General features: G+C 40.4%; 1 protein-coding gene across 1 annotated transcript in view; it reads left to right on the forward strand.

Moving 5' to 3' along the window:
- VEZF1 (vascular endothelial zinc finger 1) overlaps window positions 1–14,746 on the forward strand; it is a 16,072-nt gene extending 1,326 nt beyond the window's left edge. Inside the window, exons 2-7 of the mRNA XM_014544824.1 lie at window positions 803–820; window positions 4,188–4,882; window positions 5,640–5,703; window positions 6,825–7,008; window positions 8,264–8,404; window positions 11,385–14,746. Of these exons, the coding sequence (XP_014400310.1) occupies window positions 803–820; window positions 4,188–4,882; window positions 5,640–5,703; window positions 6,825–7,008; window positions 8,264–8,404; window positions 11,385–11,812 (1,530 nt within the window). The 3' untranslated portion in view covers window positions 11,813–14,746. The remainder of the gene's footprint in view (window positions 1–802; window positions 821–4,187; window positions 4,883–5,639; window positions 5,704–6,824; window positions 7,009–8,263; window positions 8,405–11,384) is intronic.
- The last annotated feature ends 3,998 nt before the right edge of the window (window positions 14,747–18,744 follow it).

Here is an 18,744-nt window from a genome sequence, read left to right on the forward strand (position 1 = left end):
TAGCGGGTATCCCGGGGTTCCCCGCCACTCCCCTTTCCCGCCGCCCCACCTCGTGTTTACCCGCTTGCGGGGTGCTGTGTGCATGCCTTCCCCAAACTTTTTCACTGGATTTACATGTTTTCTTTCCCAAGCCTCTGCCGAGTCTTGGAAGTTGACACCCGCTCCCTCTGTCCAGCTCAGCCGCCGTCCCGTTCAGCCCGGGGAATCCCCGGCCGGGCCGGGCCGGGCCGGGACCTCCTCCCGGACAGCTTTTCTCCCTCGTTCCACCTCGGACGTTTCCCCCGTCCAAGTGGGGGAGACAGAAAGCGGAGAGAGCAAACAAAGTCCGCTTACAAAGCCCCCGATGAGTCATTCTTTGGGGTGTTGATCTTCACTTTTTGCAAGAAGCTTCACAGTGACGGCAGCCCATACGTTGGCCAGCCTCTCGCCAGCCCGCTTTAGGTGGGGGACCCCGATTTGGAAGACTTGGGCTGGAACTTACATTTTTCTTGCTTCGTTTCTATTTGCAAACGAAACACTTAGTGGGCAGTAGTGCTGAGCTCACGGAGAAACTTCGGCACCGGAGGAGGTTAGGAAGCTCGTCACTTTAAGTGCGTTCTTCCCGCCTCTCGGAGTTATTTTCCTACTTTGAATAACTTAGTGAAATCCCAAACGCTCTTGAGACCTTTTGGAACTAACCAGGAACGGATGCAGAATTTTTAGAAACTTCTCCCAGCCACTGGACCCATCTCAGTAGAGCTAATATAGGACATTGGAGAATGCAAACATTACCCATTGTGTAGTGCTGCTGGATTAATTTCAGACATGTAGTCTTTCAAATGTGAGTAGTTTGATTTTTAAGTAGTTGTTGAAATAAATTCAGGCTTCTTAAAATTGAAGATACTCAAAAAAGTGGGGGACTTACAAACTTCCCCACTTTCTTATTCTTATGTAGGATTGTTTTATCCGAGCTTGATAATTGCATTAAACGAAGTTTAAAATGCGTTGGAAAATAATTGACATATAGCTAGCTGCCATCCAGGTTGGTGTAAAGGTGACAAATGTCTTCTGTAGGAAAAGCTTTCAAATGATCACTTTAAAATATGGGATTAATAGGCTATTGAAGTGATTTTAATGTGAGGAATGAATTAAATTTACCATATTAAATGTTCTGTCTATAAACTTAATGGAGATTGAAACATAACAGGAGTTCTTTATGTAAAGGAAAAACCCAAACTAATTGTTGGAAAGCTAGTTGAAAAATTGTTTGGAATATTTTCATTATTCTTTTCCTGGATAAAGCAAATGCCAAGCATTTATTATTGATAAACTGTTTAATTCGATTTTATATTATTTAATTTTTTTCAGCTATTAAAATCATTTTTTCCACCTGATGGAGAAGTGTGAAAGCTCATATTTGATCCTGGGCTTGGCAATGTGTGCAGTGAAAATTGTTGGAAAACTTATAATTTAGAGCTGAGGACAGTTGGATGGGTAAAGAGAATATTTCAGTCTTTTCTATGGAAAGGTATGAATATTATGGAAAGGTATGAATAGACTTAGTTCCAGTTTTAAGTAATTTTCACTGGGAAAATGGAGACTTAAACTCTCTTGTTTTGTTTCCTGGAGCAGTCTATTGAATTTGTAGTTTAAAACAATTGAATACATGCTTGCTTTCCAGATAACCTGGTGGAAAGTGAAAGCCATACTTATTAAAATGTTTGATGGATGATTCTTCTAACAGGACATTCAAGATATGACTCACTGATGCTAATTTGTTTCAGTACAAAATCTTTTACCCTCTGGCACTGGAGATTTCATGGTGCCATATCCTACCACCTGGGTGATGAAATAACATTTCTGTTTTGTTTTTTTGCCAATCCCAGAAAAAGGAAGGTTTGGGAGAGTTTAAAAAGCCTTTGATTTGATGATACTAGCAAAATAAAAGTCTACCCAGAAGTTATGCATATATTTTAAATCACTTAACTAAAGGCAGGCGGTGGTGGTTATTTCACTGCCTCTCCCCGAGAGAGCAAGTTGGGGAAACCCACTTCCCCTCTTAGAAGGCTTCATGTAGAAGTGTGGGGATCCTAGGAATCCTCAGAGAGATTTCCGTAGTGGTCGAGGCATTCTACAGCATTTCACCCAGGAAGCAGGGACCTGGTGTGACCCTCTTGTGAGAGTGAGCTTCAGCAATGCTGTAAAAATACTTTATGTTGCCACAGACATCTGAGTTGGTAAAATGGCAGTAAGTGCTTTTAGTACTCCATCAAACTAATGGTTGTTTAGAATCGAAAAATGCCTCTAAACACTAAGTCTGAACTTTGCCCAGAAGATTTGCATTCCCTATTATCTGATCTGTTGCCTTTGAAATTGTATATCTTGAGCTATCTTCAGCTATTAACCGTTTGTATACTGTATGGAAAGTTGGGTATCCTACAGCCAGGTTGGAAAGGGGTAAGATTAGTGTTCAGATTCTGTAGTTTCTACTAATGTCATCAGGGTAAACACTGACATTTACATGAGCTCCAAAAGTGGACTATAATTCAGTAAGATCACTAAGTCCAAAAAGATACTCATAAGTAAATACACAATTTCTATGAACAGTTCTAGGACTCAAAGGGAGATTCAAGCAAAATTATTAAATTGAAATTGGTACCTTTGGATACCATACCTCCCAATGATTGGGGGGAGCCTGGAGCTTAGCTGTTGTGCTGCCATCAAGTAAGTAAATATGGAGCAATGATAGATGTTCTTATCCATCAGGGGAGGAGCTCTGTGTGAGTGTGTGTGTCTTTCTCTTTTTTTCCCCCTCCTTAATCAAGTTAACTGTTGAACTAGTGGTTATACAATGAGAAGGGTAAATAAGTGTTTGGAGTATCTAAGATGATGGGATGGGCTCTTCCTAGGACGTTGTATGCTTAAAGTATTTGGAACTATGAACCTCTGAGTGCATGTATCCGTTTAGGATTACAAAACTCCAGCATAGGGGCTTGGGCTCACTGTCAAGAGTTTCAAAAATAATGTTGGTAAAGTACAACATATTAGGAAGAACTATTTCAGGAATTTTTTTCCATCATTTCCTAAATGTTTATCAGGATGGAGGTATGGAGAATTTTGAAAGAATCAAAACCAAGAGAATAATTAGTCATAAATACCAAGAACCTGATCTATGATGAAATTTTGGTTTCAGTGCAGCTAAAGTAAATTTCCAGACAATGGCCAGCCCCCAGTTTTGGAGTGCAGAAGCACATTTTAACAGCGAATGTCTAATACTTGAACAAAACCTACAACTGTTGGAAGAAGATGAAAATGAAAGGAATTTTAATTACTTATAGTTTGTTTTCTCTTAGTCTCTCTTCGAGAGCTTAGGGTTTGAAAAATGAGTGTTGCTAAAGGATGCAGACTTCTATGAACTGAGAAATAACTGACAGGTGTTTTGCTGTGGGTTATCTTCACAGATGCCTTCCAGGTTGATTAATAGCAGGTTTCATTTCAACCAAATCTTTAGTAGAATTAGGTGAAAATTTAAAAAGTAAACTTAAATAGCATATGTATTCAGAGAGTTATATTCCTTTTATCACCTAGCAACAGCCTCCTTCCTCAATCACTAAGAGTTTTCTGATTGGAAGGGAGAGATATAATGCCTTTCTTTTTCTAGGTAACAGACAAGTAGATGGTTGAGAGAGAGAGAGAGAGAGAGAAAGAGAGAGAGAGACTATGTATGTGTGTGTTTTGTGCATTACTATGGTAAGGGTTGAGAGAAGAGAGAGAGAGAAAGAGAGAGAGAGACTATGTATGTGTGTGTTTTGTGCATTACTATGGTAAGGCACTGTTAAATACGTCTGGAGTGTAATTTTTTTTGAAAAGTTATTTAAACTTGGTTTCAGCACTGACAGACTAATGCAAACTAATTTCATCAGCTGGTGTGTCCCTTATGAACCAGGGTGGTGTGTAGTTTAGTCAGCTGTTTGAAAGCAAGATCACTGCCAGCAACTTAGTGGCCAAAGTTTTGGGTCTGCACAGTGATGTTCATGCTTTGTCTTGGGAGCTCTTCCGAGTAACTAGGTGCTTGCTGGATCTCTGCTGTAGAGAGTTGCTTACAGGCTCTTTGATTGTTTCTTCTGGTCTCTGTTGTTTGGAGCATGTTGAATTTTGAAGGTCATTATGAGAGGCTGAGTTTCTGAAGTGTAAATGTTTGGTTTTAGACCCATGAAGGCTCTCATCACCAACAGCAGGCAGCACAAAACAGCTTGCTGCCCCTCCTGAGCTCTGCTGTGGAGCCCCCTGATCAGAAACCATTACTTCCAATACCAATAACTCAGAAACCTCAGGCTGCACCAGAAACATTAAAGGATGCCATTGGAATTAAAAAAGAAAAACCCAAAACTTCATTTGTGTGCACTTACTGCAGTAAAGCTTTCAGGGACAGCTATCACCTGAGGCGCCACGAGTCCTGCCATACAGGGATCAAGTTGGTGTCCCGGGCAAAGAAAACCCCCACTACAGTGGTTCCTCTTATCTCCACCATCGCTGGGGACAGCAGCCGAACTTCGCTGGTCTCAACCATTGCAGGCATCTTGTCCACAGTCACTACATCTTCCTCGGGCACCAACCCTAGCAGCAGTGCCAGCACCACAGCTATGCCTGTGACCCAGTCTGTCAAGAAACCCAGTAAGCCTGTCAAGAAAAACCATGCTTGTGAGATGTGTGGGAAGGCCTTCCGCGATGTGTACCACCTCAATCGGCACAAGCTCTCCCACTCAGACGAAAAGCCCTTCGAGTGTCCTATTTGTAATCAGCGCTTCAAGAGGAAGGACCGGATGACTTACCATGTGAGGTCTCATGAAGGAGGCATCACCAAACCCTATACTTGCAGTGTTTGTGGGAAAGGCTTCTCGAGGTACTGCATTTTGCTTTGCTTTTTTTCATTATGGTATTCAGTGAACTTCAGTTTCTGTGTGCTCTAGATGTTTATGTGAGAATAGATGTGGGTAGGCCTGTGCTATTAGAGGAGATTGGTGATAGATAAAGTGTTACACCTCCAGCTCGAATTTCAGTTTGGTGTGGTTGACAAGTGGTGACATAGTGATTAACTTATTTCATTTAAGAAGTACCTTAATGGATGCAGGCCTTCATTTGGCACATTGATACTTCTTATCGCTGAGAAACCACCAGATTCCAATTCAGTTGGGTGACTAGCCATGAGGTTCACTGTCTGTGTAAATCAAACTTATTTTCTGGAAGTTGGGATGACCTTGGATACTCTCAATAAAACTTTTAGGAGAATGTTTTTCTATTTTTCTGTGCTTATTAACATTTCACTAATTTTCATTTTTAAAGGCTTTAAAAATGTAAAGTATACATAGTAATAGCTGCTTCTGGCAAGTATTAGTACTAAAACTTTGGGTATTTTGTAATTGTAAAGAATCAAGATCTAATATGATTTGATGTTGACTAGGAGAGAAAACAGGTAAAACTTTTGTTTCTGGTAAGAGAGGTAAGGAGGCTTGCATCGGGGGGCAGGGGAGTCGTTCATTCTGCTAGCTTTCTTTAAAATGTCTCCCACCCAAATCTGCCAAGTATGTAAACATCACAGTAAGTAGCATTTTTCTATGTGTGTTCCATTATATCTTCTGTTGAAACTCTCTCTTTCACAGGCCTGACCATTTAAGCTGTCACGTAAAACATGTCCATTCAACAGAAAGACCCTTCAAATGCCAAGTAAGAGTTAAAATGACTTATCCTTAGTGTAGCCCTTAATGCACATTATCCAGAAGGTCTGAGCCAGTCAAATCTCACTGTTCTTGAATAGTCTTAAAAATCACTGACTTGAGTAAATGTGATCCATTTGAATTCTAGTTTTATAAAATATAAATGACAGCTTCTATTTCTGTGGGGCAAGATCACTTGAAAATGTAAATGTGTTGTTTTTGTTAAGCTACATTTCCCTTTCCTTGGGTAACAGCATTTATTGTTATAAGAAAAAAATTATAGTCTTGCAGAGTTTGTGTATTGAAATGAATAAATGAATGAAGTGCTTTAAATTATTTTCTGGGTTGATGGTTGGGGTCGTTTTAACTGTAATAGAAGAAAATATGATTTTTCCTCCAAAAGTTATCACTTATTGGATTTGTGTCGGCTATTGCCAAATTGGAGCATTTTCTAGTTGTTTGAAAATCTATTCATGTTAATGATTTTATTCAGCATGAATTGTGATAATGAAAAGATTAAGAATCTTGCTAAATTAAATTACTGTTTTAGGTATCAGTAATTCTAATATGTTGCTGGAAATTTTTGTGTGTGTTCCTTTCCATTAAATTTGTTAATGACTGGTTTTATTAAGTAAATTATTTGAATTCTAAGAAATGTCCAATTGGAGAAAGGAAGCTAGTAATCATTTTGAGTGAGTGTCTTCTATGTGCACGACCTTGGGTCAGGCTCTTAATCCACCAGTAATTTTGTGAGGTAGGTATTATGATTTTACAGATAAAGAAATTCAGATAGGTTCACTAACGTGCTCAATGTTACACTGTTTAGTGAATTGGGGAGCTGGATTTAAATCCAGGTTTAACTGATTGTCATGCTCACATCTTCTCACTACCCTATGTTGATATTTTTTCTTTTTTTTGTTGTTGTTGTTGATATTTTTTCTTCCCTTAAAATGTAAGGGTCTAAAATTCACCAAGTGTTTAATTATGATTATGAGTCTGAGTAACACATACAATTAAAATTCAACTAACAGCTTGCCGATATGGGTAGGGTAATGCTTAGAATATAACGTACTTTTAAATGAGTAGAACAGGATAGTCTATATTTAAAAAAAGTTTTCCTCCCTCATGCAGACGTGCACTGCTGCCTTTGCCACCAAAGACAGACTGCGGACACACATGGTGCGCCACGAAGGCAAGGTATCCTGTAACATCTGTGGGAAGCTCCTGAGCGCAGCATACATCACCAGCCACTTAAAGACGCATGGGCAGAGCCAAAGTATCAACTGTAATACATGTAAACAAGGCATCACTAAAAGTAAGTGATGCTTCAAATTGTATTTCTTTTCAATTGATGAAATCTAGATGTTTTTATAATATATTGAAGGTATTTTTGTTGTACTCTCAAGACTGTACTGTTCACCTTGCATGTTTCCTGCTATTATTAAAAGTGTGCAAACACACCATAATGAAGAGTGTATATTAGTGTTGGAAATATACATCATATGCATGTGTACAGGCAGCACTGATTTTGCTTTCAATCCTGTGCTTATCTAATAACACCCATGTTAGAAGAGCATAATTTCCCTCAGCTATTTTTCAATGTGTCCCTTCTTCTTTGGGGTTTGAATAAAAAGCTCTAGTATTTAGAATTGTGGCAGCAAAAGCCACAGTAGGAAGTTGCATCATATCGAGGCAATTTTAATTGTTTTTATTTACCATTAGGAAGATTCTCAAGCATCAGTGGCTCCTAACTCCTGATTGTATTAATAACATGTCCTTAATAACCTTAAAGATGAAAACAGTGTTAATTAGTTTGCTTTTCAAACCCAAATCTGTAGAGAAATGGGATAGCAAATCCATTTTAAGGTTTAAGTGCTTTGCTTACCTTAAATTCAGAGTTGAAGATAGAATATTCCAGAGACTTGTGGATAAAATCCAATATTTTCATTTACCCAGGCTTTTTCTTTAAGATCTCCTGAACTATCAGAAAAAACTATTTGCCTAATTTTATTCTGTTATATATTCTACTACTTTATGTATTCTGTTATATATGTACTCTATGCAGCAGAAAACATCAATTCTCAAAATAGGTGGACAGAAGTGAATAGGAAAGAACACTTAATGTGTTTTATTATCCATTTTTGCTTCTTTGTAAGTACATTTATTTATTTGTAAGTACATGTAAGTAGCATGTCATTCTTTGTTAACTTTATAAGAATTTACTTTTAGTGTACATCACTGTGGTCAAGTAACCAAGTATTTTAGGTATTTTGATGAGTATTAGTTAGTCCATGCTAATATTACCCAAGTTCCATTCTAAAACTTGCTTTTTAATATAGCAAAACATCCTTTTCTCTTTTATATTGGTTTTCTCTAGCGCTCCAGTGTTTTTATTCATTGTCTATTTTGACCAATATAGTCATAAGTAGCAAAAAAGATGCACTGTAGTAAACTCTATCAAGTCAAATGACAAAAATCATAGAGTCAAAGTATCTAAGTTTTAGATTTTGAAAAAAATAACCACAGTTTTTCAAGGTAAATGTAGTGTTTCTGGTTTGTCTTTGGAGTAGCATGCATGAATGAAGAGACCAGCAACCAGAAGCAGCAGCAACAGCAACAACAGCAACAGCAACAACACGTGACAAGCTGGCCGGGGAAACCAGTAGAGACACTGAGACTGTGGGAAGAAGCTGTCAAAGCAAGAAAGAAAGGTAAGAAAGATGAGGCGTCTAGTGCTCAAAGTATGGCTAGAGAAGTATTTTCATCTAGTATGCCAAGTGATCAAAGTAAAGAAGCCATAGCTTAGGGAGCCAGCTTTATGGAAATATTATATGCTGGGAAGATAAGTTATTGGCAACAAAGCTTTCAAGCTTCCAGATAAGTTTTTACTAGGAAATAAAAATTCCCACTATTTCTTAAGTTCTTTCTTTTTGTTTACTTTTTGTTACAAATCTGGAATCAAATTTGGTCCTTTGCTGTGTATGCTCAGAGAGTAGAAACATCAATGGTAAAAGAATCATTGATTGACTACCTCTTGCATGCCCCCTACTGGGGGATTGGGCCTGCATGTGCCCTGACTGGGAATCGAACCAAGACCTTCTGGTTTATAGGTCGACGCTCAACCACTGGGCCACACTGGCTGGGCTGGTCACAGTCCATTTTTATGTCAACCTCCATGCATTAGGGAGCTCCCTTTTTTTCTAAAATATTCCCACTTATAGAGGTAGATGAAATATCCTTATGTGTATATACATTCATTTTCTTACAGCAATGCTATTTTCTGCAGTTTAGTGTTTTTTTTCTGTATTGTTTTATTTATTACATGTTTCAGACTCTATAATGCTGATGTCTTTTCTCTTGGTCTCACCCTTAGTGTCATTCAGTCTGTTGGGGCTGGCATTGGCTTCACATGTATGTACTTCAGTTGTTAGAGACATTGCTGTAATTGAGAATGGTCTGCTTTTCTCTTAGATATGTCTAAGAATCATTTGAAATATCCATTTTTAATACAGCTTTTTAATGTACCAATTGTAGGTTTGACTTCTGGACTATTGTGCAGCCATTTCAAGTAAATCATTTTGTCAGCGTACCATCAGCCACAGGACAGATTCCTAAATTCCCACCCTTACCATGTCTTACCGTTTTATTTTAAATTCATGAGGAATCTTCTGCATGTGGGCTCCTCTGTAATTCCTTTGCTGTGTAGTTTCTTCCATCCTTTGCTTTCATGTGGTGTGGCTGTTCCCTTCCTCAGATCCCCTCTAAACACTCTGTACTTGGATAAAGATAAAAGGAATAGCATCGTTTTCATACATCTACTGGCATTGGAGGAAAAGAATGCAGCAGTCCAGATAGGCTTTCCACCCTTCCTCAGGTGCTGCTTGTTCCTGTCTCCCAATTGAAGATTTGTCATTACTTTGATAAAATGTTTTGTGGGGGGAGTTCGGGGGGAGAAGGGACAGAAAAATGTATATGTGTGTATATGCTATGATAATAGCAGAGTAAGTTGAAAGCATATTATGAAGAATGTTTTACTTAGAGAAGGAGTGAAAGTGTTTTAAGTCATAGAAAAGGACACTATTAGATTAAAAAGAAAACATGGGGAGGAGGTGGGGAGATGGCAAATGGGAGAGTAAAAACTCCTTTGGTGAAAACAGGAGAATATCCTTAGCAATGGTACCATCACCTCAAAGTGAGTTGGTTTTCTCTTTCATTCTCTTTCTTTCTTTCTGCACTCTTCTATTTGGTATTGTATTTCAATTTGCTTGCACAATAAGACTCAATTGTTTAGCTCATCTTCTGACCTCCATGAAACAGAATGTGATTGTATTGCCATTTGTATCATGAATCTCTCTGGAAATGATCACTAATGTTAGAAACTTCTGTATTCATGTTAGTAAAGTCACATTTTGGGGGAGAGACTCCTGACCTGAAAACTTAAACTTGAATCAGCATATCCTTTTTAAATATTGGGCTTAAATAATGTTCCCAAATTTGGAAGACAGGTCATCATCTTTGCAGATTTCCCGGGTTCCATCTAAATCTCACTATTAGATTTCCTGGGAAATCATTTTTTAAAAAGCTCCCTAAATGATTGTGAACATGGTCCAGATTTGGGAATTCCTGATAACGGTGTACAGAAGTATGCCAAAGTTACATCATACTGATCAAGGAAGGGCTGCTCATTGACTCAAGTGTCTACCTGAGGTTATTTGACCACTTGAGAAGTGTGTGCAGACCTCCATCTTTAGTCTCAAATACATTTTTTTTTTTCATTTTGACAGCCAAATCACAGTCTTACTACTCTTTTGTGACACACCAGCAGGTAGTACCGAATTTTGTTGAGCGGTGGGGGTGTCATCTTTGAAGGAAGTTTTCTTTAAGGTTTTGCTGGATAACAAGGACCAGGTCCCCCTAACTCACTGCAGGGTCTTCTTGCCTGGTTAAGTCCTCGCTGGTATGGTTGGTGGTGTGTATAATATGTGTAGATAAATGACTCAAGGCATAAAGTAGATGATTATGTCATTGAACTAAAATGATTTTTCTAAGACTGTTTATCAATCTCTACTTCTGGATTTTTAAAACCTTAACAGAATGTGGCTTCACCTCTGAGAGTAAATATAGCATTGAGGACACACACTTCTCTCTGCTAGGTACAATGTGCCTTATGAGAAGATTTTTCTGATTAACTGTTACTGTGTAACCACTGGCCCAGCGCTGTATAAACAACTCTTGTTGCCTGGCCTGCTGGTGGTTGGCTTTTCCCAAGAAAGTCTTTATAACTCAGAGGAAGGGCATAAAGTGATAATGAGAATACTTTAGCCATCCTTGATCTCTCTGCCCCACTTCCCCCCAGTGCCTTACACAAATTAACTCATCTTCCCAGTATCACTGTGAGGTAGGTAAGTAAATCTAAACTTTAAATCAAAACTGCCAGGGTTAAACAAGTTACCTAGGTCAGTTCTTGAGGGAGGTATAGCAATCAGAAAAGAGATTTGCACACACTGGGATTCCTGGCCCCCAGTCTGGTGCTCAGAAGGATCCTTCCTTCCTGTTCACTACTTGATAGAAATCTAATTTAACTTATTAAATGTTTGTTCTTTTTAATTAAAAGAAGTTGATTCAAACGCTGTTAGTGAATTTTGTTCACTGTTTTGAGAATCTAAAGGCCCTTTTGTCTTCTTATTTTAGAAGCTGCTAACCTGTGCCAAACCTCTACGGCTGCTACGACACCTGTGACTCTCACTACTCCATTCAATATAACGTCCTCTGTGTCGTCTGGGACTATGTCAAACCCAGTCACAGTGGCAGCTGCAATGAGCATGAGAAGTCCAGTAAATGTTTCAAGTGCAGTTAACATAACCAGCCCAATGAACATAGGGCACCCTGTAACTATAACCAGTCCATTATCCATGACCTCTCCTTTAACACTCACTACCCCAGTCAACCTCCCCACTCCTGTCACTGCTCCAGTGAATATAGCACACCCTGTCACAATCACATCTCCAATGAACCTGCCCACGCCTATGACGTTAGCCGCCCCTCTCAATATAGCAATGAGGCCTGTAGAGAGCATGCCTTTCTTACCCCAGGCTTTGCCTACATCACCCCCTTGGTAAACAGTATTATAAAATCAAAATATGGTTTAAAGTAAATATTTACCAGCAACTTTTAGTAAAGTAAAAAGTAAACCATGAAATTGGGAGATTTTATTACATTAGTTAGTAATAGTGTAGTAGCATTTTTCTCCAATTTGGCTGGGATTGTTCAAAGTAGGGTGTATGTATAACTTATCACTGGACCACTTTAGTTTAATCAGAAATTCCTTTTAGCTGACAGCATTGCTTAAACAGGATAGTAGTTGACAAGATGAAATGGCAGAATTAAAACCAATCATAAAAAAGCAAAACTCATTTCAAAATTTAAAAACAGCATTAGTTTCTAATCCCAATAAATCATTTTATTCTAAACACTAGCAGAATTCTTCTCTCACTATAACGTGGATGGCTTATTTTAACCTGAAGTTCTAAATCCACGGATTGAGAGCTAGTGTAGAATTGTCTGTGTTTATTGTTTTTATGAGTAAAACATGCATTGTCATAATAAAATGCATTTCAGAGAATATGCATTTTACCTTTGGGAATATGTTAATTTCAGGCAGCATTCCCTATGGGAAAGGTGATACCAGCTCTGATATGCAAAGCATATGATAATTTATCATTCTAACTTCAACATATAATAGGGATTGTGACCTGATATTTGGAGATGTAAATATTGCTAAGCATATTAATCCTGATGGAATATAGCACTGTAGTTGACTTTTTTAAAAAATTAAAAAAAAAAAAACACAAAAAAAATACCAAAATATACAAATTGTGTTTTGGTAAGAAAAGACCGCAACCGACAGAGGAGAAATCAAGTGTGCGGACAGGCAGACTCCTAACAAATGGAGGCCAATGGGACTCCTATTCAGGAGCCAAGGAATGCTTTGGGACATTTAAAATTATTGCTTTAAATTGGAAGACGCTGGAGGCACTGGGATGTGATATGCCCCTCTCTCCCAATCAGAGCCTGTTGATGTTACAACAGGGAAAGATATGTTAGTTGCTCACTAGAGTTTATGTCTTATATTAAATTGTATACAGTTTTTATTCTAACCACTAACTAGGTAGTATGCCCCTTCAGAACAAGCAGAGTGTGTTTTTTTTTCATTTCTCCTTTCATTTCTTAATCAAGTTATTGTGCAGATTTATTCAACTTTGTAAATATGGACATCACTTTTTTTTTTCCTTTGAGAAAACACTTGTATCAGCTTTGTGGTGTTTTCAGGGAGACAGCTAGCTGTCTGCATTCCCTGTAGAAACCAGCGATGATTGTGCACATTAAGACATGTGCTTTTTATTAGCAGAATATTTTATCTCTGTACATAAAGTAGAAACCAAAAGCGAGGGAAACAGATACACCATCATGCCACACGTTAATGTTTTTAAAGCATTGTGTTTTAAAAATAGTTACTAAAACCAAGACGCTGTGATTTTTAAGTTGCAATATGTTTTGGGTTTTGTTTGTTTTTTTTCCTTAATCTTGCAGTTAAGAGAAATGGAAATTAGTGTGGTAATCATGCAGAATGTTTTCAGGACTATCAAACTGGATGACTTCCGTTTATACCCCGCTGTGTCAGTTCAAGCATCAAAATAACTTGTATCTAAGGCCGACTTCCTACATCAGGGATAGGTATCTGTGTGTCATTATACAAACAGTTCGAGGGGGTTGAACTACATAGTAAAAAAGTAAAATAAATAGTACTTAGTGTAAAATAATTTTATAAATGATCTTTTGTACTTTAGGACATTAAATTGTACAACTTTTGTATATATAAAAGCTTAGGAACTTTCTGTTTAGCAGGAAGGCAACACATTCCTACACTTTTAATGTATATGTTTGTTATAATGTCCATGTAAACATGCCCTATGTTTGTGCCTTTTAATTAGTTTGTCTCAATAAACAAAATGTAGAGAAAAATATGTAGCTATGACTTTGTTATAACTGTTCCTATCCACAGTACAAAAATGGTTTGTTTTTAATATGTAGAGCATTATGTGTGGACTACTGGAAGGACTCGTAGGGAAGGTCCAGGCATGGCCCTGCTGAGGCTTGGACTGGGCAGGTGGTGGCCACATTTGGAGGAAGCCCACATTTCCTGGCATGCAGCCCCAGGACCAGGTTCTGGGTCTGCCTGCTGGGACCTGTCAGCTCTGATGAGGCTGGTAATCACGATCCTCCATGATTCAAACAGCCCAGGCTTCCTCCACAGTGGCCCGAGGAGCAGTACTCAGTGGGGGCAGGTGTGGACCCTCCCCCCAGGCTAGAGTGTGGTTGTCAGAACCCTGAAAGTATTAGTTCTTTTTAAAAAATTAAAAAAAGATATATACTAGAAATGATTGTTTTATCAATTAATTGTATAATAAACAGGAATGAGACTTCATTGTATGACTTCATTTAAAATGCTGTTTTGTATGCATTCTTTATTCACTTAAGAAGCTTGTCCGCAATAATAAAACCACGTTGTGTCTTCTTTTGGGAGGGAGAGAGTTGGCAGGATGGGGTTGGCATGGGCCACTGAAAGGGGGACCTAGTAGGTTGTCTGGTGAAATTCTCCTGTGTCTTGGAACTGGAATTGAGTTTTGATGCTGATGAACTGATTTAACCAAGTGTTGAAGGCACAACGGCCACCGCTCTACGAAAAAGCAGAGATTTTGTTTTTTCCTTCTGGTTGTAACCTGGTTGAGAGCTTCCCCTTTATCAGATTAGCAGCTAAACAGTTGTATTAGATAATCCTCAAATCTGACAGCCTGTTATGCTCTAGGGCTCACTGCTTGGCCTGCATTTGCCTTTTATTGTGTATTCATTTCCCTCCTAAGGTGTGCTCCTAAATGAAGGTTTCTTTGTAAGCAGATGATGATTTTTCCTGTCAATACCAGCACTGTATTACTAACATGCAAAATACTGCAGATTTATTTTGACAAATTAAAGTTAACCGGTCACAAATGTTATGATGGATTGCTTAATACCTTAGAAGCTTCACCAATTCACTATGATGATAGAGGAAATTTTCAAGCACTGCTTCTCCAGGTGTACACATGACAGAGTTGGTCTAGGGGAGGGACTGTCAGACTGGTTGGTATGGAGATACCATGGGAGGGTGGAAATGCACCAGGCTGACTGCAGGAGAGGTAGCCCTGCCAATCAGCTTGAGTAAAATCCCAGGAAGCCAGGCCTTGAGGTGTCCCCTGTCCTACCCAAAAGAGAAGATGGGCTTAAAACATTTATCATGTTCCAGAACCCAGTTTCTTAAAGGGGCTTTAGGCTGGGTCCTTAATCCATTTGTGTTTAACTAGGTCCATCATTTGTTTACTGAGTACCAATAATATGTCAGGAACTAGTAAGTACTAAAGGGCATGTAAAGGTGATGAAGACAGGGAGGCTGTTGAGAGAGATGACAAGTACCCAAGTGAGAGTATCACCAGACAGCAAATCAAGATGGATTGATCTGACGCGTCACTTAACGAACAAGTTGTGGGTACCTACATCTGTTCTATACAGAATTGAAGCTTCCCAAACTTCCTCTGATAAGCTTTAGTCTCTTTATTGAGTCAGTGAAAACAGCTGGGAAAAGTGTTCCTGGTGTTGCTTTTGTTTGGGAACAGGAAGTGTTATTTCACCGAGTTGCTAGTTAATCTTTCCAGTCCTGGCTGTCCAGGTGTCCCTGCTCTTCTCAAGGGGCCCTGTAGTTTGGTCCTCTCTGGAGAGACCTGGGTTTGGGAAATAGATGGGATAGTGGAAGTTTTTTCTGTAGTCCTCAAGGTTTGTTGGACTAAAAGGCAGTCCAATGTATTCATGGGATGATAATCACTTTCCCCTCCCTGCCCTAATAAATCTGGCCCTCAGTCCTGCACTCTTTCCATTTCCTTCTTAAAGAGTGTTGTAGTCTGAAAGAATACCATTTGACCCCATTTGGGCCTATAAATCTCCCCCACAGCTGGTCTGACCCTGGCAGATTACTGGCTAATCTTCCCCTGTTCTATAAAAGTAGCAGGCAGGCAGGTTCAGGGCTGAACACTCACTAAGGTCTGGACTCCAGTTTTTCTTGACTGCCCACTTTTTGGCAATCTAAGGCCCATTTAAGTTCCCAAGAAAGGAATGGAGGGAGGGTCAAGGGCTTTGCTTTGGACTGTGTAATCTAGCCCTCTCCTTGGATCAGCCCATCAGGGGTGGGCTAGTTAGCTTTCCTCTTCCTGAGACAGGCACTTGACCCAGATCTTGGCCCTGGACCATGAGGGTCAAGTATACTTCACATTACAAAAACTGCCCTATCATGGTAAGGGGACAGATTTTCACTTCAGATTCTGTATCACCACTGACTTGCATCATAATTTCAGAAATTTCTTCATCCCTGATTATCTTGACATCTCACTTCCAACACCTCAATATCTCTTTGAAGAGTGCATAAAATAAGAACTTAAAATCGCTATCCTTATAGAAGTAAATTCTTTCTGATGTATGAGGCTGCCAACTATGCAGGAAGAATTCCCTGGGGTATTTAGGTAAATTCACATTATTTATGGAGTTTTCTCAAAGTGAAGTCACCTGCATTTGGCTGCCTCAGCTGTTACCTGAATGCCACTTTTTCCTAAAGACACCTATAAAGAGCCTGGAACAAGAACTGCTAGGCTAAAGATGGGCATTTGAGGACTATATTCTGTTCTGCAGGTGAGCTATTCCTTTGTTGTGGCAGCTGAAAAGGGCGAGGAGACCAAGAGAATGGTCCAGCAGCTCTGTCTGGCCGTGAGTGCTCAGGTCCAATGCTGGGAGCAGATGTGGCAATTCAAGGGGCTGCTCGTAGAGAGGGGAGGCAGCCTTGGAGACTGGGATGGGAAGCTAATTCGTTTGTCAGTCTTAGGGGGACTAGGAACCACCAAAGCCACAAACTACAGCGTCAGCCGAAATCCACTCAGAGAGCTGGCTTGAAGAAGCCTGGGTCCCCAAGGTCCCTGCTCATGAGCCAAGAAATTCCTAGCTTTGAAAATGGTGGGTAAAGAGCCAGAGAGAAATCACCTTTGTTTATGGGGGCAGGGGGAGCAGGGAAAGAGGGAAGTTGGGAAGAGGCCCAGGAAAGGAAGAGATTTTGGAGAAAACGTCCTTGTATTTCCTGTGGTGTAACCCCCATGCTGACGCCCTTCCCTCCTCTCAGTGCATCCGCCCTGGGCTGGACACGATTACTCAGAGGACTCCAGGCTGCTAGTCCGAGCCAGCTGTAATAACTTCAGCTTCAGTCAATGGGCAGGAGAAAAGATGTGTTCTTCTTAGCCAGAAGAAGGACACTATCAGTAGCTGAAGAAACAGGTAAGATTCAGGTGATTAGTAGGGAATTGCCCCTTTGGTGGGGACCCATGAACCCCTTCCAGCTAAAGAGGTAGGGGCTCCCCTTCCTGGAATCTCAGAGCTTCATCCCAAGAGAGCGGGCCTTGATTCCCTGGTGGCCTATCTAACCAAGGGAAGTTCTGCAACTTTGTCAACCCCAGAAGCTCTGTGGCTGTCAGGGATCTCTGAGGGAGAAGAAAGGGACAAGTTGGGGAAAGAGAGAGAGAAAGGAGACAACAGGGTCTTTGTATATGCTGTTCCCTAAGCCTAGAATGACCTCCAACACATTTCCTCCATAGTGAACCCCTAGATGTCCTGCAAAGTCCAATGTAAATGTTGATCCCTCTGAAACTTTCCCCATAACTTTAGGCAGTTGGTTGATTCCTCCTTGAGGAGTTAGTAGATATCCAAATAAAATGGCAGTCCAGCAGCCCCAGAAGGGAGGCTAGTTTCTAAGTTTGACTATACTAGTTCCAAATTAATGGGGCCATAGCAGCCTGTGGTTTTTACTGACTTTCCTTCAGGAAGCCTGAAACACAACAAGGATCCAAGCACCAAGGCCAGATATAGCAGCAACAGGTCTGGGAGGCCCCCCAGAGAACCTAGGGTGGGACCAGGCATAAGGGCCAGCCAGCTAGGAGGTGCTGTGATGCACGATTGGAATCAAGAGCAGAGGCTTGGAATCAGACAGGCCTGGGTGTAAAGCCAGGCTCTATCACTTGGAGCTGTGTGACTTGGCAAGATACATAACCTCTCTGTCCTCCGTTTCCTCGGCTATAAAGTAAGAATGATAATGGTTCCAACCTAGTAAAGTTTTTGAGAATCTAGGTCATAGAAAGTGCTTAGCACAGAGCCTAGTGTGGAGAAAGGAGCTGCAGACTCAATATACCCTACCTCCATCTGGTCCTCCTATTTCCTATCTCAGTAAGGGCAACCATCGTTTGGCTCAGAGGCACCAACTACATTCTCTGAAAGACCTGCAAAGGAACCGAATGCCTTCCTGCATGCTTCCCCACCTCACACTGAGATTTTGAGGATGGGTGTCCAGCATGGGAATCAGATCCTCATCTCAGGAATGAGAAAGTTAGATGGAAGACACATCCCAGCCCTGGCTGGTGTGGCTCAGTTGGTAGGAGTGTCCTCCCCTACACCAAAAGGTTTGATTCCAGGGCACATATCTAGGTTGATCCCTGGCGAGTTTCCCGGCCCAGGCATGTGTGGGAGGCAACCGATTGATTCTCATTCTTCTCTCTTTCTCCTCTCTCCTCTTTCCTCTTTCCCCTCTCCCCCCTCATTTCCTCCTCTAAAAAACCATGAAAATGTCCTTGGGTGAGGATTTAAATAAAAAACAACACCACCACCACATATCTCAAAGGCAGCTGGCCAGAGATGTGGCAGCAAGGGTTCAGATGAGACTCAGGGAAGAACTGCCAAGCTGGGACACCTGGAGAAGGTGCCTATCTGGGAATGGTGCACCCTGCTTCAGACAAGTTCCTTCCAGTTTCATTCCCCCACATGCGCTATATCCAGAGAAGGCACCTGCACTGCTTCCCTCTGCAATCTCACCATCCTCTCAGGAAGTTAGCTCTTAGGGCTTGCTGCAAGCCTGGCACAGGCCTGACCTCCTGCC

This window comes from Myotis brandtii, unplaced genomic scaffold (assembly GCF_000412655.1).
Source record: "Myotis brandtii unplaced genomic scaffold, ASM41265v1 scaffold383, whole genome shotgun sequence".
Lineage (NCBI taxonomy): Eukaryota > Metazoa > Chordata > Mammalia > Chiroptera > Vespertilionidae > Myotis > Myotis brandtii.